The sequence below is a fragment of the Sesamum indicum genome, linkage group LG10 (assembly GCF_026168435.1).
Source record: "Sesamum indicum cultivar Baizhima isolate 11 linkage group LG10, ASM2616843v1, whole genome shotgun sequence".
NCBI classification, from domain to species: domain Eukaryota; kingdom Viridiplantae; phylum Streptophyta; class Magnoliopsida; order Lamiales; family Pedaliaceae; genus Sesamum; species Sesamum indicum.
This window is the reverse complement of record NC_142666.1, coordinates 857,419-882,531: the sequence shown is the minus strand read 5'-3', so window position 1 is coordinate 882,531 and position 25,113 is coordinate 857,419. Positions and strand designations below refer to the sequence as shown.

At 34.0% G+C, this 25,113-nt stretch overlaps 4 protein-coding genes across 6 annotated transcripts; 2 read left to right on the top strand and 2 right to left on the bottom strand.

Moving 5' to 3' along the window:
* Window positions 1-76: 76 nt before the first annotated feature.
* Window positions 77-4,370, bottom strand: LOC105172901 (diaminopimelate decarboxylase 1, chloroplastic). The gene is made up of 8 exons (XM_011094507.3): window positions 3,808-4,370; window positions 3,062-3,236; window positions 2,687-2,836; window positions 1,945-2,106; window positions 1,074-1,259; window positions 699-821; window positions 527-616; window positions 77-396 (listed from the first exon to the last, which is right to left on the bottom strand). Exons 1-8 carry the CDS (start codon window positions 4,311-4,313, stop codon window positions 316-318), a joined length of 1,473 nt encoding a protein of 490 aa, XP_011092809.1. The 5' UTR covers window positions 4,314-4,370; the 3' UTR covers window positions 77-315.
* A 2,049-nt stretch (window positions 4,371-6,419) lies between these two features.
* LOC105172902 (phosphatidylinositol/phosphatidylcholine transfer protein SFH3) lies at window positions 6,420-10,753 on the top strand. Of its 2 annotated transcripts, none has more exons than XM_088885654.1 (13): window positions 6,420-6,620; window positions 6,978-7,097; window positions 7,507-7,762; window positions 7,870-7,969; window positions 8,070-8,336; window positions 8,516-8,593; window positions 8,681-8,782; window positions 8,869-8,918; window positions 8,996-9,095; window positions 9,205-9,318; window positions 9,477-9,594; window positions 9,951-10,330; window positions 10,409-10,753. In XM_088885654.1, the coding sequence occupies exons 2-13, from the start codon at window positions 7,052-7,054 to the stop codon at window positions 10,493-10,495; spliced, it is 1,698 nt and encodes a 565-aa protein (XP_088741780.1). In that variant the 5' UTR covers window positions 6,420-6,620; window positions 6,978-7,051; the 3' UTR covers window positions 10,496-10,753. The 2 variants fall into 2 exon arrangements, with proteins under 2 accessions (XP_088741780.1, XP_011092810.1); XM_011094508.3 differs by having other exon boundaries at window positions 6,427-6,620; window positions 9,945-10,330.
* A 1,235-nt stretch (window positions 10,754-11,988) lies between these two features.
* Window positions 11,989-18,296, bottom strand: LOC105172904 (phosphatidylinositol/phosphatidylcholine transfer protein SFH8). Of its 2 annotated transcripts, none has more exons than XM_011094512.3 (15): window positions 17,934-18,296; window positions 17,707-17,825; window positions 16,617-16,920; window positions 16,045-16,144; window positions 15,654-15,920; window positions 15,461-15,538; window positions 15,276-15,377; window positions 15,136-15,185; window positions 14,941-15,040; window positions 14,732-14,827; window positions 14,522-14,635; window positions 13,795-13,924; window positions 12,849-13,249; window positions 12,355-12,429; window positions 11,989-12,251 (listed from the first exon to the last, which is right to left on the bottom strand). In XM_011094512.3, the coding sequence occupies exons 2-15, from the start codon at window positions 17,738-17,740 to the stop codon at window positions 12,231-12,233; spliced, it is 1,872 nt and encodes a 623-aa protein (XP_011092814.1). In that variant the 5' UTR covers window positions 17,741-17,825; window positions 17,934-18,296; the 3' UTR covers window positions 11,989-12,230. The 2 variants fall into 2 exon arrangements, with proteins under 2 accessions (XP_011092814.1, XP_011092815.1); XM_011094513.3 differs by having other exon boundaries at window positions 12,849-13,237; window positions 17,934-18,293.
* A 4,913-nt stretch (window positions 18,297-23,209) lies between these two features.
* LOC105172980 (uncharacterized) lies at window positions 23,210-23,974 on the top strand. The gene is made up of 2 exons (XM_011094607.3): window positions 23,210-23,430; window positions 23,606-23,974. The coding sequence occupies exons 1-2, from the start codon at window positions 23,352-23,354 to the stop codon at window positions 23,824-23,826; spliced, it is 300 nt and encodes a 99-aa protein (XP_011092909.1). The 5' UTR covers window positions 23,210-23,351; the 3' UTR covers window positions 23,827-23,974.
* Window positions 23,975-25,113: the final 1,139 nt, after the last annotated feature.

Genomic DNA, 25,113 nt, shown 5'->3' with positions numbered 1-25,113 from the left:
GATTACGTTTTCACCTTATCACTCTCGCTGTTAGTAAGAATAATGATCATCCTGATTGCTCGAATATATGGAAATCTTGACAGGAAATGAATGACGAGGCTTTCCTGCATTCATTTTTTACTGTTGATCAACAAAACTCAAACTGCAGAAGTATACACAATACTGTTCACTTTTGGCAAATATAAATAGCATAGTTAGCCGTTGAAAACATACAGATACAAAATCAAGAGCAGAAAGAGGCAGCCGGTAAATTCAATCAGGATCCAAGATTCTAACGCAGTCAATGCTGATATGATCATTGACAGCTACAATAATTTAAAGGCCCTCAAAGAATCTTAAATGGTCGTCAAATGTCTCACCATGCCGGATTTTGGACACTGATCCATCATTGTCAATCTGAAAAACAAGCTCCATTTCAGTAACTCAATTATTAGATGTAATATTTCTAGCTTGATTACACAAGAATCAACAAGATTGGTGGCAATATATTGAGAGAAAGACCAATTCAAGAAGGAAAAAAACAAACCCAGTATTCAGGTGGACGCATCTTGAGATTGTACGTGGAAGCCATGCTCATGCAGTATGCACCAGCGTCGTGAACTACCAGTCCAGCACCCTAGACAGTAGAGTTTGAACTAGTAAGATGAGATGAAATCATCGACTTGTATCATGGATGAAGGGCCAGACTGGCACATTACCTTGGTTGGCGTGGGTAGCTCCCGATCCTTGCCCAAGAAATCTGCTGACTCACAAACAGGGCCGACCACGTCGAAAGTGGAAGTCTCGGCATCTGGAGGTGGAGGGGAAACCAGCTCTATGTGCTGCAATGAAAAGTCAAGCAGTGAACTAGGTTATTGGAAAATGAAAAATTCTCAGAGCCCAAATATAAAGATCAAAGCCAAATTCAACACTAGAAAAAAACTTCGTTATGGTATTGTTATATAGGATGAAGCTGTCTGTGGAATGAACGCCATGCATGAATATAGAAAAAGTAAAAAGATGCGGTAGCATGTTGCCAACTATAACATATTGGATCAACTGCTTTTGCTGAATGAATGCATTAAGAACCTCACCTGGTAAGCTCCATACAAACTTGGACGAATAAGCTCGGCCATGCTGCCATCAATCACAATGAAATTTTTTGTTCCATTTGTTTTCACTCCAGTGACACGATTGACAAAGCAGCAAGTGTTTGCAATAAGTGATCTTCCAGGTTCAATTATTAGATTGAGATTTCGTGAAATAACCAGTCCACGAACCTAAAAAAGAACACACTAGAAAATAAGTTCACTTTTATCCCAAATACAACCAGAAAGCAATACATTTGATATCATGTTGGCATCTGGTTAGATGTGTGCAAAAGTTACAAGGAAAAGCCCAATTTAGAAAGATATACAAAATATATTCAAGGTGCAAAATGCGAGGTCTCAGGATCGCGGAAAAGGCATCTGTCTGCTTTCTATCTTACACTAACCAATTGCCGAGATACAGGTGTTCTGTAAATTTTAGGGGTGACGTGAATATTTTTCCAACAATTTGACACATTACCATAATCCATGTATTCTCACAATACCTTAAGGATATTTGTACTCCATATGGTGCAATTATGTGCTAGAATATAGATTATTGGAACTTCAGCTAAATAATCAGCTCTGAAGATGACGTAAGAATCTAAAATGGTTATTAGGGCTTAAGGCCATGAATCCTCTAAAGATGTCATGCTGAGCTAACTGAAATATATGCTGCACTGATGGTAAAAGGAACTGCTTGATGATAGTCATCTGTGATTGCACTTTGAGCCAAACAACCAAATGGAGATTATATCACAGCGAAGACAAGTAACTTTGTATCGTTCTGAATGAAATGCCTTGTTTAGGACAAGGAAAATGAAAGAGCACCTGGTCAGAATTTGAGTATAAAAAAAAATGAAGTCAGATTACTTACAGTATCAATAAGGTCTTTAGGAGTCGGAAGGACAGCTCCAGTATGGTAATAATCAATCCCTAACCCTCCTCCAATATTTAAATAGTCTATTTCAAAACCTTGGTGCCGAATCTCATCTATGTAGTTCACCATCAAAACAGCAGCATCTCTGAAAATGTCTACCTGGAGAATTAATCAACTCTTAGGTTCCAAAATACTTATCTCAGCATAAAGAAAACAGAACTTTAACTGGTGAGATTTATGGAGAAAACATGCACAGAAGTTATGAGGTGACAAAGGACCAAAATGGATACAGAATACTGAAACTTTAGTTTAAACACAAGGATTTCACAAAATATGAAGCAACATTGCGGTCGTAACTGTTTTTGTTCTTCTCCACAAGAAGAAATGACCAACTGGATCAAGATGACATGTTTCAAAAAAAAAAAAAAAAAGAACTGTTCCCCCCCCCCCCAAAACAAAAAAAAAAGGAAAAAGTCAGCAAATAACATAAGTAATTTGGAAGTCCACAGTAGCAGGAATAAGCTGCTAAAAAGTCCCTGACTTGTGCCTGCCCTGTAACTAGAATAATTGCAACACAGCCACAAATATCGCAACATGTGCATCATCATTGCCACTAAACCCTAAGAGTCAATCTAGCAATAGCGAGTTTTACCTAAAAGACTCTATTCTGAAATATTTTTTTAAAACAACTAAAGTTCATGCAACAGCATAATCGTAGAAAGGCACACAAAGCAGGTACCTTTGTAATTGTGGAACCAAGATGACAGTGGGCCCCAACAAGTTTCAATTCTTTAGGGTGTGCCTTCACAGCATCTAAAAACCACTGCAGCTTCTCATTTCTGATACCAAATTTGGAGTTCTTATTTCCAGTAGCAACATAAGGATGGACCTATTTTACACAGAAGCAAGTGTTAATTCTGAGGCACACAAGAAATAGTGACATCATTTATAGGAATCTGCTACAATTTCAACTGAAGCACCGTTTCTAAAGTTCAATCATTAAGCATATTGCTCTTCTTCCATCTACTTATCCCTACGTATAGATTTCACATCAAGAATGCAACATTCAAATTAAATATAGTCTAACATATTACCATGCAATGGATCTCAATACCTGAGGATCAACATCTGGATTGATGCGTAGTAGCACATTAACCTTCTTCCCGGCAATTCTTGCAGCGGCGACAATGTTTTCCAAATCAAATTCACTGTCAATGTTCACAAACACACCTGCTTGGGCAGCCAAGACTAGATCCTCCAAGATCTTTCCATTCCCATTAAAGACACACCTGCATGCCAAAGTAACATGTGCATTTATCTTTAGGTAGAACAAAGTATTTTGCCAAGCTACATGCTAAAACATAAGATTCATCATGCCTCAAAAGTGCAAAAGTTTTATATCTAGATACAAGCTATTTCATTCAACCCAATATATCAAAAGGTGCATAATTCAGCGCTTTTCTACAGAAAAGCTCAGATTACACAGAGTGCTGCATGAAACACTTACAGTGATCAAAATAAAATGAAAATTTTATCTAGTGGGTTACTCAAGCTTCATGCTATTGCTATTGAAGAGTTTCTTTTCCACAGGAACCAATTATAGTAAGTCTAACAACATGTAAAAACATTCAACGTCAGGATTCTCAAGCTTCATGGCATTAACTTTCTCCAAGAAAAACTCTTTTTAGGAACAAGTGCAGTCACTGCTGCAAAATGTCAAACACTTAAGAGGTCACAATTCAAGCTTCATGCTATCGTCTTTCTCCTCTTGAAAATCATGGCATTCACAAACCCAGGTCAAACTCAGATGGAAAATGACAAAAAGTAAAGCATAACACAAATCACTCTGAAAATCAATACCTCGTAGGATCAAACCCAGCATGAAGAGCTAACTTAAGCTCATTCCCACTAACCAGAACCGCTCCACACCCCAACTTCTGCAAATGCTCCAGAATCTTGAGATTATTGTTCGCCTTAATCGCATAACCAATAATCGAGTTCAATCCCTGCAACGCTTCTTTATACGCCTCAACATTCCGAGTAATCTGCGGTTTGCTATACAAATAAAAGGGCCTTTTCTCCGCAACCTCCATAACTTCTTCCACTTTGACTCCCTCACAACGCAAGAACCCATCTTCGGATTTCGTGAAACAGTGCTGAAAGTTCTGGGTTTTGGGTTCTGGAGTGGACAGAACCGCCCTCAGAACACGGGCTTGGAGAGATGTCAAACTTCTCGAAATTGGCTTGTGTTTGAACCGCAAAATGGGGTTCACAGAAAAAGGATTAGAAGAAAGCTGGTGGGACTTCGTGGGGAGGGTTGTTGGGGTTTGAGAGACGAGATTCGAAGCCGCCATTGTTTGAAGCATAACAAGACTCAGCTACAGACCAGAAACTAAAGTAAAAATGTGGCCCTGTTACTACAGAGACAAATTCAACGGCCAAGATTCTAGGTTTTACGACGGGCGGCTAGATAAGCCGAATTCCAATAAATTCGTTTCATATTTTATTAAAAATAAATTAATTACATTTAGACCCATTTCAAGATATGAAATTATATTTTTCTTTAGAAAAAATAAAAGTACACTTATATCATTTAAAAAATTCTCTATTATTTACATTTGATTCTTTTTTATTAAAATTTAAATAAAAAATATTAATATTAATAAAAAAAATTATATAATTCTTAATTTTAACTCTCATTTAGTATTTCTATATATACTTTTATATTTATAAACATATAAATATAATATATATAAAGAAAATTAATATTATTATATTTTTCTTTTTGCAAGTATAAAATTCTTATATACGAGTATTAAATAATGAGTAGAATTAAAAATTTATATAATTTTTTGCTAAAGTTATTTTTTTTATCTAATCTAATAAAAATATATTTTATGTAAATAGTGAATTTTTGAAAGGATATAATTATAATTATAATTTTTTTAACTTCGTATCTTTAAAAAAATTAATATAATTAATTCAAAACCTAAAAAACAAAAAAATACTTCTAAAATTTATTAATTATTGAATTAAAAATTATACACGCACAGAATGTGCTAAAATTGGTGGTAAACAATATCGGAATTCCAATGAGAAAGTGCTCATTAAGCCGGCCCCAATATCAGTAAACGGTTAATGGTGGAAATGGGCTACCAGCAACATAGGCCCAATTATGAAAATGGGCTTTGAATTAAATAGAGTCCAACCATATGGGCCTATAAATATTTTCAACGGGCTACTGAAATAAATTAAATGATAAATTATGCACATCCAATAATATTAGGTCCAATTAACAAAACTATCTATCTTTGATAAACTACCAAATATATCCTTTGAAATTGTAATTATAACCATAATTTCACTTTTTATTAATTCGCGATAAAAGCTCACATAAACACTATTTTAGATACATTACACTAACCCTTCTCAAAATTGTGCTTATAACTTTATAAAGAGTAGGACGTATTTGCATATTTAAATTTAAACTCCAGGGGTATTAGAGTAATTTACCCTCAATTGAATGGTCTATATAAATATATATATATATATATAATAATATTTACATCTGATATTTTATTTAATATATATAATTTCACAATCACATTTTTATATGTAATAAAATAAGATAAAGACTATATTATTTTATTAAACAAATTGAAATTGTAGGTATATACAGTACATGCTATGCTATTATGAAGTTGAGAGAGACGGCGAGTGCCACGCTGGAATTAGTGGAGCACCACTAATCATAAGTGCTGGACTTCATCCAATGAAAACTCACTTAGTATTACTTACACTTACGCCTCTCTTAAAATATAAAATTATATATTTTTTTATTTTCTTTTTATAATTATATTTACACCTAAAAAATATCACCGTTTATATTTAATCCCCTTTCATTATAATTTGAATAAAAAGTATTGTGTTAGCAAAATAAATATATCTTATTTAACATTTTCATGTAATAATTTTAAATTTATAAAAAAAAAAATATAATAATATTAACATTACTATATATATATATAGATTAATCTCCTTATAAATGCAAAAATTATACATGAGACTATTAATGAAGAATAAAATTAAAAATTTATATAATTCTTTTTATTAATATCAAAATTTTCTGTCATAATCCTAACATAAAGAGGTCATGTACAATTTTATTTTCCCGGGAAATAAACTGAAAGGGACGTTCGTTCTCAACTCAAAATGGAAAGCCACTCACAATTTGAACGGAGTGGCTTTGCACTATGCACAAACTCTCTCTCTCTCTCATACACACAGCAGAGAGAGAGAGAGGAACAGGTAATGGGGAATACTGGTGGCCTGGTCCAAGAGCTGGAAGAATCTATCATTAATCAATTTCTGGAATATATATAGCTTTTTTTTCAATATAATATGATATAGATTGGTGGGTGATTTTTTTATTATTTCTATTTCAAGAATACAGCTTTAATGGGTGTGTGTGTGGGGGGGGGGGGGGGGAGAGGGGGGGCGGTGCTGGTGTTGGAAGAAAGAGTGGGGATGAATGAAGAATGGGCAGCCATTGATTTGTGAGGGAGTGAGTAAATAACGGGCAGCCATTGATTTTGTAATCAGGTATGGCGATATTAATACACCTCCTCCATTATTTCTTAATCGCCCTCCATGTTCGTCACTGACATAAATAGGTACCTCCTTTTTCCCCTCTCTCTCTTTCTCTCTCTTACTCCCAAGAAATCGGTCGAACTTCAGCTCTTTCTTTCATATTTTTTGTGGGTATAATTTAATCCGCTCATTGAAGGAAAGTTGTGGAAATTGTGTTTATGAATAAGAGTTAACTGATCATGATGCATTGAATTGTTCACAGCTCCTCTGTTCTAAATGCATAGAAAGATCTATTAATTTGCAATGCAGAGCCATTGTTGGATTCAGTATTAGTGAATTAGTAGTTTTTTTCTGTGCAATGTTTTTATTGTTGAGAATCAAAGTTTATGTTTCTGGTTTTTTAATGTAAGTATTGGAATTAACTCTTGTAAAAGTCACAGGTAATTTGCATGTTCGTGAATTTCGATCGTGCGAATTGCGCATTGAAACGTGATCAAACTTGCGAACTGCAATCATGAGTGACAATAGGTCAGCATCTCTTGAACGCCCATATAGGCCAAGTAAGTGTTTCTTTCTCCATATATATTAAGCATAATTCGTTTTATATAGTTCGAGTTCTGAGGATTGTTTGATTGAGCTTTTTTTCATGTCTGGAAACGAACACTTTATTTGATCTTCTGTCCGTAGGCACAATGGTCGAAGAATTATATTTGTGGGGGATATTGTGAATATGTAAAACGGCAAAAGCATGATGAAAAATGAGGTGTAATGGAGGGGTTTTATGTGAAATCTTGAAAGATGCTATGAATCTTGACCTTGAACAATCAAGATTATAGTAATCAACCGAAAATTCTGCATTATTGTTTGTCCGGATGTGGATGTTATAAGAGAAGATGAAATATCAACGAGGAGTGGTTTCTAAGAAAGCAGTATCCAGAAATTTTGACTGTTGGCGAAAATCTTGCGCAGGTCTTGAGAATATCGACATTTCCGAGGATGAGAGGAAAACTAGGCTCGGGTCTCTCAAGAAAGTGGCAATTAGTGCCTCGAGCAAATTCAGGCACTCTTTGACTAAAAAGGGCCGGCGTAACAGTCGAGTTATGTCCGTTGTGTTTGAGGACGAGCATGATGCGGAGGAAATACAAGCTGTGGATGCCTTGCGCCAGGTACTTATCCTGGAAGAGTTACTCCCTGCAAAACATGATGATTATCATATGCTGCTAAGGTAAATTTATTTCGTTCCTTTTGTGTATGAATACTGTAGAGTTGACAAGTATATATACGAAAGAAAATTTTGAACAAGTAGAAGTGTTTACGTTGTACATGATACAGGTTTTTGAGGGCCAGGAAATTTGATATCGAGAAAACAAAGCAAATGTGGGCTGATATGATTCACTGGAGGAAGGACTTTGGTTCTGACACCATTATGGAGGTATTTTGTGATTATTAATTTTAGCCTAAATTGCTAAATGATTTGGAAGCTTAGGCCCAAAGTGAAATGATCTCATCTTTTTGCCATATATTTCTGCTAGGACTTTGAATTTAAGGAGAAAGAAGAGGTTCTCAAATACTATCCACAAGGGCATCACGGTGTGGACAAAGATGGTCGACCGGTTTACATCGAGAAACTTGGTCAAGTCGATCCAACCAAGCTCCTTCAAGTCACAACAATGGATCGCTATGTTAAATATCATGTCCAGGAGTTTGAGAGGACCTTCATTGATAAGTTCCCTGCCTGTTCCATTTCAGCCAAAAAGCACATTGACCAGAGCACAACCATCTTGGATGTCCAAGGAGTGGTATGGTGCAATGTCTTTCATAATTGAACTTTTTAACATAAAATACCTAGATTTTTGTAACTATAATGTCTGTATAAATTGGAGTAGACGAGTCTCCATGGATACAATAAATGTTTTCCTTCTGATCTGCTATCTTCTTTGAATGCATGAATAAACTATATGGCTAAATTGTTCATCAGGGACTGAAAAATTTCAATAAGGCTGCCCGTGACCTCATTCAGCGTCTTCAGAAGATCGATGGTGATAATTACCCTGAGGTAAGTGACTACTTTTCTCTTCTTTTTAATCTCAGTGGTAAATTAGAATCTCATTGTCATTTTAACTTTCTTTTTCTTTTCTTTCAGACCCTTTGTCGCATGTACATTATCAATGCAGGCTCCGGGTTTAGGCTCTTGTGGAACACTGTTAAGTCATTCCTCGACCCGAAAACCACTGCCAAGATCCATGTAAGCTACATTCACCCTCTGTTTCACACATTTCATGTATTACTCAAGTTCCATCTGGTGAAGTCCTTATGTTTCTCTTTTACAAGGTTTTGGGTAACAAATACCAGAGCAAGCTGCTTGAGGTCATTGATGCAAGGTAAAACTAGTTACCTAATAAGCCTTCTCGATTTAGAGCTTGTATCATAGTAACTTTTTGCTTTTATCTTCCGTCAGTGAGCTGCCAGAGTTCTTGGGTGGCACATGCACTTGTGCCGATAAGGGTGGTTGTATGCTCTCGGACAAGGGCCCTTGGAACGACCCTGAAATTATGAAGGTTATCTATATTCATCTAATCTGTGAATTCTCAGTAGCTACTTCTGGTTCTATTTCATTTTATTTTATATTATAAGTTACCTAATCTGGGACAATCTTTTGATTGCAAGATGGTCCGCAATGGTGAACACAAATGCTCGAACAAAATTGTCATTTCAACTTCGGATGAAAAGGCAGATTCTCAAACCGTTGCACGCTCACAGCTCACTAGTGTTCGTGAAGAAGTATGTTGTGACAAATTTATAACTTATGTCTCTATTTACTATGTTACTCCAAGATTTATTTTAGAAAATCTCAACTGATTGATACCTCGAGACGTTTGTCAGTTTGTTTCCTATATCGTTATAGAATTTCTATGAAACTGAGAACAATTACTCGTCAGGCAAACAACAACTGCCCCAGCCCAGATGCTCCTGCTAAATATCAACCCACTGTTGACAAGGCCGTTACTGCTAGTTGGCCAAAAGCAGCAAAAGGTGACAACTATGCTGTCTCTAAAGGTAACATCTTTGTCATTCCTTATATTCACAAATCACTGATTGTTTCCATGTAGTTCCACTTATATGTAATGTAAAAGATTTTGGAATAATCACATCGACATCCCATGAAGTTTAAGCATGTTACGAAGAGAACCTTTGATTTAGAGAATTACGCTGTGCGTTTCGCAGTTATGCTTCAAATTACAGGTTCCCTCTAAAGACTGGATAATCAGAAGGGAATCTGTAACATAAAGACATGACTGCATGGAGTGCAGTGTAATTTTTCAAACTTTAAGGAGGTCTATGTAATTGCTCCAATAACATTTTGCTGACCACCAACTTTGACCTGATTAATGTTTCTCTTCCTATAGCCACAGATTATTACCCTCGGCACAATGCTTGTAAGACTTCCGACGGACTTAGCAACCATCTCTTTACTGGAGTGATGACCTTTGTTATGGGCGTAGTTACTATGATTCGCATGACTCGCAACATGCCAAAGAAACTCACAGATGCCACCCTCTATTCTAGTTCGATGTACAGTGACGACATCAAAGGTCAGTCACACGGCTACAACATGCCCACTATCTCCAGTGAGGATTACTTCATCATGATGAAGCGTGTTAACGAACTAGAGGAGAAGGTGAGCGTCCTCGTGAACAAGCCAGCATCCATGCCACCGGAGAAAGAGGAAATGCTCAATACTGCCTTGAAGCGTGTTGACACATTGGAGCAAGAGCTTTTAAAAACCAAAAAGGTATGTGGTGTTAACTAATTGAAATTAAGTTGAATGGTCCGCACATCCGATTTTTAATGAAAGTAGGAACAAATGCAGAGTCTCGAGGATGCTCTGGTTCGACAAGAGGAACTCCTTGCCTACGTTGAGAAGAAGAAGAAGAAGAAGAAGTTCTTCGCTTTCTGAATGAAGAAATGATAATGATTATCAGATTATAGTGCTGATTCTTGTAGAGATGGTGTTTCTTTTAGCCTCTCAAAACAACTCAACCCTCTGGACTCCAGATCTTTCTGCTCTGTTTTTTCTTGTGAACTGTTTAAGTTTTAACCTTGTGTAAATAGCACGATACGCTGTTTGTATTATAGCAAGCAAATTGCTTGTGTCTTCTGTATTGAATTTTATGCAACCATTGATAGGCCATGGTTCTTCTTGCTGACCTCGGCATTTTCGGCTCTTGTTCCAAACTCTGATGAGAAAAGGTTGCCTGGATAAAGGCTTGTTCAAAATATCGTTTTGCTTGCATGCTGAATCCATATCTAAGAATTGTTATCTCCACTTTGTTTTACTTTATTTCAACTTTTTTGCTTAATATTGGTAGCATCTTCAAATTATAAATTGAGAACCATACTTGCCTAATAAGCTCGAGTCAAGCAAAACTAATATGCCAAGACTTTTGATTCTTGAATTTGAATCCCACTCAAGGTGCAGAATGGAAAGGGCCGGCACGAATCATTCCACTATTGATCATTATCAGTCTTGGGCCTTTAAATGGGTCTTAATTGAGTTCATGTATAAATCTTGATCCAGCCCATAAACCATCTCAGTTAAGGTTCGGATCAAGCTTGAACGTGCCTAGTTTATTTTTATTTTTTTAATAAAATTGAGATTTTTTTTAACATTATTATTGTATTATGAAATAAAATAAATAATAAATTAAATCATAAAAAAATTATAACCAGAAAAACTAATAGTTAAGATATAATGAACTTAAATAATAATTTAATGAATATGCTTACAATATTAAATTTAGATGAAACAAAGAGTATTAATAAATTAAAATACTGAAAATTTAAAAAAATAGGATAAGGATAATAATTTTTAGAGTTTCAAAAGTAAAAAAAAAAGACTACAACAATAATCAAGTTAGAAAAATAAAATAAAATTCACAATGTCATGCGTTATTTTTAAAACAAAATGGCACAATAGGTCCGGCCCTGGACTGGCCAGACCTAGGTTTCAATATTTGAGACTAACTCAGAACCAATTCGATCCCAAACAAATTTGGACCAACTCAAACCCTTTTTTTATTGATTCAATTTAATTCTAAGCCGTCTAACCCAGTCCACTAAGCCAAAACCCACCATCATCTGTCTTTATGTGCATTCATATTCGTAGTAACTGTTATTTTCAGTATGTATTATTTACTATTTACTTGTTAGCAAACAAATGATATTTGTTTTAGCGGTCAGCTGACATTTTGTGATGTATGAAGATTTGAATTTAGAGAGAGTGAAATCCCTCGAAGCTTAAAATCAGCATGCAACCAATATTAACAGAGTTTTTCATCAAATTTAGGCAATGTAAAAACTGGTAGGTTCATTTTCCTTTTCTTTTTTCCAGTGGTCGTCGGGTGCTGGCGGGAATAAACATAACACATGAAAACATAAGAAGTCACATGGTAACGAACTTGAGTTGATATATTAGTCGTACCAAAGACGTCCCTCTGAAACAAACTAACCCACACCCCACTGAGTTTCCACAAGATGTAAGCATAGATGTTCAATAAATTCTCACAAAACAGTATGTATCAATGAGATTTACAACGGTCAAATTAAAACTCAAAATGATGGAGGTTAGGCGGTGAGCGTCAATTCTGGCGGAAGATGTCCTCTACCATCAAAGCTTCAAATATGACACAATCTTACCAGCAAAATTTCTTCTTCTGGGAAAAGAAAGAGGAAGGTAAGCAACAAATACTACAGATAACCTTGTGATAATTGATAGCTTTCTACTTTTCAGGTTGACAATGAAGCAACTTCACTTACTCGAAACTTCGCATATTCTTGACTGTCTATATAAGCAAGCAGTTCCTCTTGCTTCATTAAAGCCTCGTGCAGAGCCTGTCAAACACCACAATTCTCATTTTCGGGACTTCAGAAAGATGTGAATCAGGCATAAATAGAAGCGCCAGATACAAATTTAAACGACCAAGAAATTAATATTGGTTCTGTTACTGACGTTCCTTGCATGATTAGAGAATAAAAAGCAAGTGAATTCTGTTAATTAGTCGTTCTTTCCCACTTAAGGTTCTCTCCCTCTCACTGTAATCACCTTTATGTCATGTGGTTACTTCATAACTTTTTCAAGTCTATGAGAAGTAGCCAAAACAGCTCCTCACAGCATAGACTCATGTTATAATTCTTGATGGATGACATGGAAATGATGCTGAAGATAATCTTAGCCGAACAAAGTAAAGCCGACCATGCTATTTTTTCGTGGCTGTGTTTTCACAGTTGAAGATATAACGAGCAGAAGGTACCTTCTTGGTTGCAATTAACTCAGCTTCTAGAGCATCCACTCTGTAAACAGCAGCATTTAGCAGTTCCTCTTTCTCATGGGGCATCTGAGACGGCTTTTCTTGAAGAGTATTGACAGCGTCTTCAAGCTCAGCCAACCGCTTGAGGACAGAAGATAGGACCTCTGCATCTGTAAAAGATGGCGTCGGTGATGGCGGTCTTAATGTATCAGAGGCAAATTCCGGGATTGTTTGATCATTTTGTGACGGTGCAGCAGGAAGTTTCTTTGTCACACGGTAAGCTATTGAACGGGGAAGCAAGAAAAGGGTCATGAAGAAGGTCACAAGAGCTGCCAAAAGTCGAGCATGTAATCCTTCTGGCGCCTTCTGAGAATCAGGTGATGGAAACATCTCTGAATAAAAAACTTCAAACCAAATTAACACATGGGAATGAGGACTCTTTCATACAGAAGAACAAACAGAAAAACATAAAAACGAGGCAGCAAAGAAGAGATTGTCCATCTCATCTCCAAGACCAAGACTAGGTTTATTTGTCATAACAAATGTAAAACTATGTTTAACTAGAACCAAAAAATCAGCAAATAAAACAATGCATAGACAGTAAAATTCAAAGGAAAATTTTAAAAGTGGGAGGGATGACTAGAAGCACCAATCATCTCTAAGAAAAAAGTGAAATCTCATGTGTTTCTTCCTTTTCTCCAGTCATGATACCTACTGATTTCCTGTCTCAAACAGTTCAGCAATACATAGGAGAAACATGGTGATGCATCTCATGATTTGAGATTATATATACAAATAGCGCAGAGAGATAGAGAAAGATGTGTATATATATATACAGAGAGAGAGAGAGAGCACAGATCTTAATTAGAGACGATGAGTAGATCACTTGCAATATTCTACAAGCATAAGAAGACAATAAATTGATTTAAATACAGCATAAAAGATTAACCTTTAGAAACATAAGGCTTCTGGGGCGGTGTTTGCTTCCATCCAGAATCAACAGCCTTGTCAACCATCGGAACATATTCATCATATCCTGAGAAGTTACCAACATAGCCAGCTGTTCCTATAGCTTTAGCCTGTCAAATAAGTCGAATATTTCTTAGCATCATTAGGGAAAGATAAAACAATTCTCAACCCAACTTATTGGACAACACTCCCCCACTCCCAAAGGGGCAGTAAGAGTGAGAAATTTGAGATATAATGAGCTAGAAAAATATAAATAAGCAAAAATATAAAGTTTGTATAGGTCCTGGTTCTCTAGATATTTATTTACATTTATGATAGGCAGCCAAACAAGACAGAAATTGGCAACATGGGCAAGCATCTTCATTTCCTTAAAGGTCTTTCGATCTCAAAAGAAAAGAAAAAGCAATCAGTTAATTATACTAGGGTGACCCACTAGTATAGCTCATGGATGGAGTTACCAGAAGTTGGATGAAATTATAATAAGTGTAGCATAAATCTTCTATACAAGAGTCATCCCTTCTTTCAAGGAATTGGAGTGGGTTGTACCTACAGCTGTCAACTAAACATTTTATTGGTGAAGAATCAACTTTCAGAAATCTACACAGGCCTGCTGCTATATTGACACTAAATAAGGAGTTCATAACTAAATCAGTTTCTTTTCAACCATAAAACATATGATCTAACTATGAAGCTTGGCTTAACCATACCTCCTCACGAACTGGAGTCAACCGAAGGTGTGAATAATTTCTACTGGCTTTTGGTGAAGCAATATCTTCAGCTTCAGAACCAGACTCTGCAGTAGATGTATCACTGCCTTTCAACTGTTGCAACAACCGACAGAGATAAAATACATCCACTTAGAAAAACCTAATGATATAACATGAGCCAACAGTGTAAAAAAGGCAAAGCCACCATACCATGGGGTAATGAGGTTTGGCATATACCACCTTCCCCTCACTGTTGATAATTTTAACAACCTGCCTGGCACGCCGTGCTTCACCATTAAGCACCATCTGCAGCACAAGCCAATAAGTAAACTATCTTAAATTTGAAACAAATTTCATAAGGGAATACTTGTACGATTATGTTACAACATAAGAACTATACAATCAAGGCAAGTTAGGACCTTCAGTATATCTGGATTCTTCCAAGGTCCTTTATCAGAGCGAAGGCAACCACCTTGGTCTGCACAGGTACACATTCCTCCCAAGAACTCTGGCAGTTCACTGCACAAGCACATAAAAGCATGTTAAGCGCACACAAAAGGACTTCAATGATAGTAGGTTACAAGCAAGACAACAAATGTTATTTCAACTTTCACCTGGCATCTATTATTTCAAGCAACTTGCTCTGGTATTTATTTCCAAGAACCTGTAACAGATTCCAGCAAAAGAGAGAACCACAACTTAGAGTCAGCAAATCAATAAGTTCCCAAATGATGAAAAGTACGAACCAACATACATGAATCTTAGTAGCTGTCCTCGGATCTATAAAATTCTTTACAGTATTCCACAATAGCCGAAAGCCTGGACCAGCATTGATTATAAACATTTGATGGAGTGTCTGCAATTAAGAGATGACATGATTATGAACCGATAATATACAAAGCATCTTGAACTGATCAAGTTAAGAATCCAGTGGGTTACTTCAGGGTAATTATCGCCATCAATCTTCTGGAGCCGGGTAATGAGGTCCCGCGCACTCTTGGTAAAGTTTTTAAAACTCTGCAAAACAATATGGCAGATACAAGAGAATTATATATACAGTTGCATAGACCGATCAAGAAAATCTAAATCATGACAATTATGTAAACACAAAGCAAAAAGGTTTTTGACATACCACACCATGAACATCCAAGACAGTCGTACTTGAATCAATGTGCCGTTTGGCGGCAATGGTACAAGCTGGAAACTTAATGGCAAAGGCTTTCTCAAATTCTTTCACATGGTATCTTATGTAACGATCCATTGTTGTAACTTGCATAAGTTTAGTTGGCTCGACTTTCCCTAGTCTCTCAATGTACACAGGCCTTCCCTCTTTATCTACACCATGATAGCCATGCGGGTAGTGCTTCAAAACTTCATTCAACTCTTTGAAGTCAAAATCCTGAGCAGGAAACACAAATAATTCAGAAAATTTTCAACGTAGTGCTGAGAATATGAAAGAACAAGTACGACAAGAAAACGAAATCATTCTTATGAGCCACTGGCAGAATATTACAAAGTTTTACCTCCATAATTGTGTCAGTACCAAACTCTTTCCTCCACTGAATCATATCAGCCCACATGAGTTTTGACTTTTCAATATCAAATTTCCTTGCTTTCAGAAACCTGCATGCACCTCTCTCAAGAGTCTTAAAACATTGAAGATTCTTTTGTTCATAAGAGCATCAAGAGATGCAGAAAAAAGCAAGACAAAATAAAACTCTACAAGACAAAACTACTGCAGGGTAGAAGTACCAATGACATATTAAATGGAGGCCTCAAGCCAGAATGCCCTACCAAGAGAAAGTGTCAGTATAATAATACTGGGGATATTAAAACTTGTCCCATCAGAAGTGATGGAGTATCAAATACTAAATTAACTCCAGAATATTGAGAGAGAAAACCATGCTAAGTATATTATTGTCCATAGTAAGATCATAAAGGACACCTTTCAACTCCAAATTTTGCAGAATAAGACTGTGTTTCCCTAGATTTCCTCATGATCTAGTGGTAGAGAATCAAGGATGCTCCTCTCCAACGTGAAGCTTCACATTCAAAACGTATCTAAATAAAAGTCACAACAATAAAGAATATTAACCTCAACATCATATGATAATCATCAAACTTTTCTGGCAGCAGCTCATCCAATATCAAGGCTTGTCGAAATGACTCAACAGCTTGCAGTTCCTCAGCATCCCGAATATCTTCAATTGAAACTGAACTGACACGACCATCGCTCTTTCTTCTAGTGCTCTTCTTTTTGAGAGAATGCTTGAACTTCGATGATGCATTCAATGCTTTCTTTTTCAAAGAACCAATTCTCGTTCTTCTTTCATCCTCTGAATTCTCAAAATCAGATTTTCTCTCTCTTCTCTCATCGTTACCAGATGACCCCTCAAAGCCTGTTCCACCAGAAGGAAACATGTTGAAATTTGAAAAGTAAGCATGATCATATAGTTTTTGGCTTTTCTGAAGTAATAAGTCCACTCCTAAGGGATTTAGTCCTACAAGCACACTTAAAAGCTCAATGCAACAGTAGTATTGCACTGCAAAGAAGTGCTATCAATTCCAGGTTATCAAGAAATGACAAATAGGTTGCTTCGCATGCGTCCGCGTATAGGAAGCACAGGCACAAAAGTAAATAAAAGACACTACGCATATTACCTAAATTCTAGGAGAAGCTTATCTGTTTGATTCTTCATTCTAGTCAACCTTTAGCAACAGCTTTAGAAAGAAAATTCAACTAGCCAAACTTGGATAAACATGAACAGAAAACTCATAGATGCAGATAAGTCCCTAACTGCGTCGGGGACAATATTCCACTTAAACATCAAGAATTATTAAAAATTACTTGTACCAATAGCAGTCCCGGTCCTCAAATCCTTAACGACTAAAAAGAAGGAAAAGGTTCACAACAATGAGCACCATTCACATCCACCAGGAATCGTCTCCCCTTTTGTTTCTTGTTTTTCCAACTCCGACATTCTAACCCAAAAGCCCTAACACAAACCATTAAACGAAAAAAAAGATGCACTAACAAGCTCAAATTGGAGAAGGAAAACAATGTTCATCACATTCATCCATTCAGTACCAGCAAAACCCTAAATCTCACAAGCCAATAAAACCTCAGCTAATTCCCCGTACAAAAATTGCAGATCAGGAACAACCAATAAACAGAAATCACTTACAAGGCCTCGCCAATCTATCCAAAGGTCCAGACATCGCAATACTCGATCACCACCAACCGATTCCTGATGGCCGAACAATCTATCGATCGATCAAGAAAGCAGCACCAAATCTTCAACCACTGAAAAACAAACTTTAATCAGCTGAATAAACTGAAATAATTAAAGAAAACACCTATAAATCTTCCCGGATCGAAAACTCAAGAGTTCAATTCAGAGTAAAGCAATACCTCCAAAAAGTACCAGCACGAATCACGAGGCTGATCCTACGGTAATAAATGCATCAACATCCGTAACGGCGACTGGAATTAAATTCAGAGAGAGAAAAAAGAAAATAAAACGGCCGTCCGGAAAAAAAAAGAAAAAGTATTAATTACATAAATGCGTATATGTATCGCCGGATAACTTGAGCGACGGCGATTTTAGAGAGAGAGAGAAGAGAGGGAGTGGGGGAGACACTAGGGGGGTAAAGGATTATCTGCGGGAGGCTGCATTTTAGTGGGGGAGCCGTGGGACCCAGTACACGTGGCAGGAGGAGCGGGGGAGAGGATGGAATGAGGAAATAGGAATGTCCCCCTGCCCTCAAGCGCCAAAATGGATTCGGGGAGGCGACCCTCAAGTTTTTGTACAGTAGTGTATTATTTATTTATTACGGGTACCGGCTGGTCAGGGCCCGGTGAGCTCATTAATGCACATGATTGGCACGTGATTTGTCCATCATTATGTTCTGGTTATCACAAAATGGTGTCGGCGCACAGTTAATAACCACTTTGACTTTCTTTTCTTTCTTTCTTTTATTTTTTAATAATTTATTTGGTTGAATTAAGGTAAAGAAGTGGCCACCAGCTTGCCGTGCAATAGTAAGAGTACCTTTTTTTTTTTTTTTGGAATTTGTATTTTATCGTAAGTAACTATTTTTTAATAATTTTTTCTGTTGGAAAAATATTACATAACATAATTCTTAAATATTATATATATACTACATGTGATATTTTTTGATAAAAAAATAGTCATGAATGACAAAACGTAAAATTTTATATAATAAAAATGGTAAGTTGACCACCACAAAAAATTTACACGTTAAAGTGTAAAAACGATTATAGTTTGAATTACAAAATACAATTAGCCCTTTTTTAGCCCTTTTATCTTTTACATCCTTCATGAGATATATCAATACAAAAAAAAAATTGATATAAAAATTAATTAAATAATAACTCGAACATAAATTCCGTAAATCCACATAAATTAAGACAAACTCTTATATATTTAGTGAAATTCAAATTCATTTATTGTATTAATTTACGAGGATCTCATATTTAATTATTAGATCAATTTATATTTAAATCAATTTAAAATTATAAATAAAATTGTATTTAAATCAATTTAAAATTATAACCTACCTTGTGAGAGTGTATGCGTCATTTTAATATAGATTACAACATCGGTTATAATTTTCATTTTAGATGATGCTTCTGAGAAAATTATTTTAAATTAGACTAGAAAAATAGATTTTCTTGATAATCATAAATGTTGAGTATCGGTTTATGTGAATTTATTAATGTTGTTACAATTAACGTACGTCGAATTAATTTATATAATTGTAAAATTGATGTCAAAAGTCAAGAAAATTAGGTATAATTTCAGAAGAAAGAAATGTAAAAGTGAAATATCTACATTCAAACCTAACTTCATGTGAGGGTCGTACAATATTCATTAATGAAATTGAGTTGGGTGCACTAACAAACCAACAACAGCTAGAGACTTAGAGGACCACCAGCCTCCAGCTGCCTATATTCTGACCTTTCTCAGTAGTTTGACTTTATCAACTATGATGTGTCTATTCATTCTCTTGTACCTGTACAATAATGTATGTATAAGGTTTTTTTTTTTTTTTTTATAATTTGTGTTGCACAAAATCAAGATTATAAATTATTCGAGTCGGAGCATATTATTGTTCAAATTTATTTAAATTGATATCAAGTTTGAAAAATTATGTTTAAATTTGATTTGTTTTGTAATAAAATTTAAGATATGATAAAGACATAAAATTGTTCGTCTATTTAAAATCAAAGGGCCGATTACAACTATCTTCCTTAAAATTTAATATAATTGCAAATATCTTATCGTTACTTGATAAAGTACCTATTTAATTTTAATATTTGTCTAATAACGAGCCCGTATATTTAGCCTCTACTAGATTTTCACTCAATCTTTGTTGTGAACTCACTAAAATGCTATTTTAGATTATAAATTATAATTATATATATTTTTTTTTTAAAAAAATATTTTTATTAACTAATATTTTCTATGTATTATTTATTTTACCCACCCTTATTTTTTTATTTTTTCAAATATATATATTAAAATAAATACGTCATGGCCAATTGATCTTATTTCTTTTTGTCTTTTCAGGGAAATCCAATGCCCTTCTTGCTTCTTCTGGTCTAATTCTCCAAGTCCAATAGATCATATATTTTTCAGGCATTTCATCTAACACGTTTAATGCAAAATTCATATCTTGACCAAATTAAAAAAGAAATTCACTCAATTTTTATTAATAAAGCGATGAATATATATTAATAAAAAAATGTAATTACCATGCAATATATTCTAAAGCCACTTTTATCAAAGAAAAAAAAAAGAGAGAGGAAAAATAAAATAAAATGCAATTAGTGATTCTGATATTTAATCTCCACCACTGTTCATAGTGGCAATGGCTGCCTTCTTTTTATCTTTGGGTTTAATATAATTTACGTATTTGTGATATTACAAATGAATAAATTATATTTTTATAAAAAAAATAATAATTTATTCATTGTATTTTTTAAATAAAGCACTTTATCTTATTGTCTAAAGAGGTAAATATTATTTTTATAAAAATACTTTATTTATTTATAATATTACAAAAAATTGGTTGCATTTTTTTCTTTCGTCGTTTTCTAAAGTCTTGTGTATGTGTGTGTGTGTTTTTTTTTATAATATATTTGGAAGTGGGTAAACTTGGACAGAAGCTAGTTTAGGGCAACCTAGGCTGGTATGTCAGTAAACCAGACAAAATGACAGGCCTATGCCTTGTCTTTTTTGCATTTTCCTTTTCGGCTCAGAGGCTTGCTTTGGGGTGAAGGGAAAGAGCGGGCACGGTACACTTAATTAATATTTACAAATTCAGATAAAGAAAAAAATATATATTAGTTTTGAAGGAGGTGTGATGATGAGAGATATTTAAAGAATGTCTTTTGAATAATAAACAATTAAAAACTAACACAGCAGAAGTTCGTATCTGTATACATAGCGGGGAAATTCTAGCATAAATTGGTCAGACATTAATTCATTAATTAAATAATAAATATAATATATTTATCATTTATAGTCAATATACTTCAAAAATTATTCGATACAATGTATGTCAAATAAATAAATATGATTAAAAAAATTTAAATTGTTCAAAGTCGTCCTAATCAAATCGAATTGAATTGTTTTTCATGATATATTTTTAAATCGCAATTCTAAATTTAGAGTAAAATTGCACCGCACTATTAGTTTAATTTTAATTCAATACTTAAAAAAATGGCCAAAAACTTCACTGCACTGCTAAATATATAATTAATTTTCTAAATTGTATATATAATGATTCAACAAAAACTTAATTTTTAGGAGAATTTCATACTGAATTATATAATCCCAAAATTCATATGTTATCAAAGATTTACATTACAAAGTTCATTTTTGTAAAATTTATATTTGAACTTTATACAAATTTACATACATATATATGTTTAATTCTTTAAGCCCATTCAAATTTTAAGCTCAAGATTGTCTCAATTTTTCATTCATTTATTTTTGGAAAAAATGCAAGCAATTCCCTTGTGATATCGAAAATGAGCAAATTACCCTCTTATGAAAAAATAAATAGCGATTTACCTCCCTATATTTTTTAAAATACAATAATTTATCCCCCCTATGATTTTTAAAATAAAGCAAGGAGGTAAATTGCTTCATTTGAAAAGGTACAAGGGGGTAAATTGTTATACTTTTTCATAGAGGATAATGTGCTCATTTTCAATATCACATGAGGGTAAATTGCTATTCACCCATTTATTTTCTCCTATCTTTTTTTCCTCCCTCTTTTTCTCTTACCGTTTTTTTTGTTCTGTCTTTCTACCTTTTATTTCTATTCTACTTAAAACCGACCATTGTCCGTTGTTTAATTAGGTATTTTCTTATTGGATTAATATATATGATCTTATATTTTAATTTACTTAAAAATTTGTAGAGAGTGTTGGTGGTCTATGGTGCATAATGTTGATTTTTTTTGCTTGCTACATGCAAACGCTTGTTTCATTTCTTAATTTTGTTAGTTTTAACATCTTATTTTTGTTATAAATATTAAAACTGCCAAATCGTTCGAACATTATCTTTGATTTTATTTTAAAAGTGATAATTTAAAAAATTATTTTATAAAACTGTCAATGACAATTCAATTTGAAAATAGATTTAAAAAAACCGAAATTGCACTGGTAGCACGCCTACAAATAACGACACAATTCGGACATACTTTAGATACGACACCCACATGTCTAAAAAAATAAAATAGAAAAAAAAAAGGTGTCGAACACTGATTTTTTTGTCAAATAAATTAAAAAAAATTGAGCTGTCTTTTCATTTAAAAAGGGGGGGGGGGGAGGATTTGGCTTAATAAAAAAAAAAAAACAAATTAATTCACTCATTTGAGACTAAAAGCTTTGGGATGAAATTATTAAAAATTCTGGAGGTGATCATTATAATTTAACTAAATTGAATAGATATAAATTTTTCATTACATACTTTTTAAAATAAAGTGATTATGTATCTTTTTGAAGTCACATTTGGTTAAGAATTTAGACATAAAACATGTTTATTTTATGCTTAATTTTCTTATTTTTAATATTGCAATTTACCTCCTTCTAATATTACACCAAAAAATTACACCTTTATAAAAAAGTAATAGCAATTTATCCCATATATTTTTTAAAACGGACCGATTTACTTCCCTATTTTCATTCTAAAAAACACAGGTAGGTAAATTGCTCATTTGCAATATTAAAAGGAGACTGCTTGCATTTTTACCTTTAATTTTATGAGAAATTGGGAATATATATAATTAAAAAAATTATTATATAATAGTGTCAGTACTGTGTCATGTCTTAATTTTTTTAAAAAAAAAAACTTTTGTGTTGCTATGTCTGGATCACTGTATTTGTGTCGTACAATATAGATACCAATCAAATAATGAATATGTAGTTATTGTATAATTGATTGCGTTTGGACTAAATTTGGTTTGAATCAAAATTTTACAGCGTGGCATTGGATTAATGCATGAATCCTACTGACCGCTTAGACTTAGTGCTCTCCCTCAACTTTACAGTATTATTATTTTAATGGCAAAAGATGCATATATGGCCTTCTTCTTTACAAAATAAAACTGTTTAATTTCCCACTTATCCCTATATGTTTTGTTTTATGGTAAAATTGACTTTATTGTTCTTGTGCAACAATATTCTAAGGATATATATATATATAACGCTTCTCCAACAGAAGCTGATCAGCCTGATCGATCTGCCTCGGGAAGAGAAATTATAACTAAAAGCGTGTTCATCCAAAAGAACGCTATGGGTTTCGTTCTGATGAAGAAGAAGAGCCTTCTTTTTCTCCTCTTTTCTGCAGCTATTTTCTCCACCTCGTTTGCAGGTACGTAAGACAACAGCAATTTTCCCATTAATAATTACCCGGATTCAGCATTTTTCTTCCGGGTCGAGCACCTAAAAATTCAAATCCAGTCATAAACACGGGTCGGGTGAAAAATCTCATCATAATCGTTCAGCATTATGTTTTGGCCTTACTTTTGCTCAATTTGTGCATACAGTGCGACTATCCAAATCATTGGACAGCCCAGAGCTGAAGGAAATCGCAACGACTAATAACGACTTTGAATCGCGGGAGAATGACGACTTAGAACTGTGGAAGCAACAACGCCATGATGATGAGATCCAGGAAAGAGTTCTCAGAGTGGAAACAAATGACTATGGAAGATATGATCCTGCGCCGGCACTTGTGAAGCCGCGTTTCAAACTCATTCCCAACTGATCAAAGTGATGAGGAGATTTTCATTCGCTTTGAGGAGTATATATATATATATATGTAAATAAATATTTTTTGCAACAGTACTGTACATAGCAATCCTTTTTCTCTTGTTACCTATACAAATGTTAGTTTGCACTTGGAATGCAGCAAAGTGAAGTTGAAGTAATTAATGTACCAGAAATTGTAACTCAAATCGGATATGATTAGATTCAAATTAATTAATTAACTATATAGTAATTACAAGACACTCGACAAGTGATTGATATACAATTCAATAAAGTGACCAATTATATAAAAAGTGATTGCTTTTTTGTTCAATCAAACATAATACTGACATGATTTAGTCCTTAATAACATAAGGTTTCAATTTTTTCGATTCAAATAACATTAATCCGTCACATTTTATCATATTAAATTATGATGGATTGGAATTGACGTACTTAAAGTCATGGATGTCAAATCCCAAGTAATAAATTCTTTGGACCAATGTGAGTAATTATAAATTAAAAAGAACTTCAAACTCTTCGATTCTATATTTAAAATATGCTTTTAAAAAAATTCATGGATTTCGAATTATTCTATATTGGAATTATTTAAAATTCTTATTTACACATCAGCTACATAACTAAGTATAGCTTTGGAGAGTTTTGCAACTGCTTTTGAATGGATGAATTTGAAATTATGAATTTCAAATATTTAATAATTATTTTTTTTTATAATTCTAGGTTTAAAGAATTTCAATTCTTTAATTTTAATTTTCAATACGTTTTATTGAAAAATGATAGATTCTAAATTCTTATAATTTTCTTTTTTCGAATCTTCTCTTAAATCCAAATATAAAACAGGCCATCAATTTGGGTGAAATGGGGCCCAAATCGGGAAAAACACCTCCCTTATATTTGGATTTGTGTTTTAAATGTTTTGTTTTGTATTTTGAAGATAGAGAGAGAAAAATAGAGATAAGCGTGGGTTGAAAATAGATGGTATGTTTGAATTGTGTTTTGAAGTAATTTAAAATACTTTAAAATAAGTGGTGTAGTTTGATGTTGGGATTTGAGAGACAAAAATCACGGTTCATTGTCAAATCATATTTCTTTTATATATAAATATTATATGTTTAATGTTTGTATTTTTTGGAGACAAAAATCACTATTTATTGTCAAATCATGTATCTTTTATATTATTAAATATATATATAAAATTAAAAAATACAATAATAAGGTGTAAAAATACAAAAATAAATATTATGTATGTTTTATCTTGTCTCGGTCGAAACCATAAATCCAAACA

What these genes read in the sequence shown, in the direction of transcription:
- LOC105172901 (XM_011094507.3), bottom strand. Translation starts at nt 4,313, where the DNA reads ATGCTTCAAACAATGGCGGCTTCGAATCTCGTCTCTCAAACCCCAACA. An exon ending in CTAAAGACCTTATTGATACT is followed by an intron (nt 1,260 to 1,944) that starts GTAAGTAATCTG and finishes GTTCTTTTTTAG; the next exon opens with GTTCGTGGACTGGTTATTTC. An exon ending in TGCGTCCACCTGAATACTGG is followed by an intron (nt 397 to 526) that starts GTTTGTTTTTTT and finishes CTTGTTTTTCAG; the next exon opens with ATTGACAATGATGGATCAGT.
- LOC105172902 (XM_011094508.3), top strand. Translation starts at nt 7,052, where the DNA reads ATGAGTGACAATAGGTCAGCATCTCTTGAACGCCCATATAGGCCAA. An exon ending in TCTTGGATGTCCAAGGAGTG is followed by an intron (nt 8,337 to 8,515) that starts GTATGGTGCAAT and finishes ATTGTTCATCAG; the next exon opens with GGACTGAAAAATTTCAATAA. An exon ending in ATGGTGATAATTACCCTGAG is followed by an intron (nt 8,594 to 8,680) that starts GTAAGTGACTAC and finishes CTTTTCTTTCAG; the next exon opens with ACCCTTTGTCGCATGTACAT.
- LOC105172904 (XM_011094512.3), bottom strand. Translation starts at nt 17,740, where the DNA reads ATGTCTGGACCTTTGGATAGATTGGCGAGGCCTT. An exon ending in GGACAGCTACTAAGATTCAT is followed by an intron (nt 15,186 to 15,275) that starts GTATGTTGGTTC and finishes AATCTGTTACAG; the next exon opens with GTTCTTGGAAATAAATACCA. An exon ending in AAGAATATGCGAAGTTTCGA is followed by an intron (nt 12,252 to 12,354) that starts GTAAGTGAAGTT and finishes TTCTTTTCCCAG; the next exon opens with AAGAAGAAATTTTGCTGGTA.
- LOC105172980 (XM_011094607.3), top strand. Translation starts at nt 23,352, where the DNA reads ATGGGTTTCGTTCTGATGAAGAAGAAGAGCCTTCTTTTTCTCCTCTTT. An exon ending in TTTCTCCACCTCGTTTGCAG is followed by an intron (nt 23,431 to 23,605) that starts GTACGTAAGACA and finishes TTGTGCATACAG; the next exon opens with TGCGACTATCCAAATCATTG.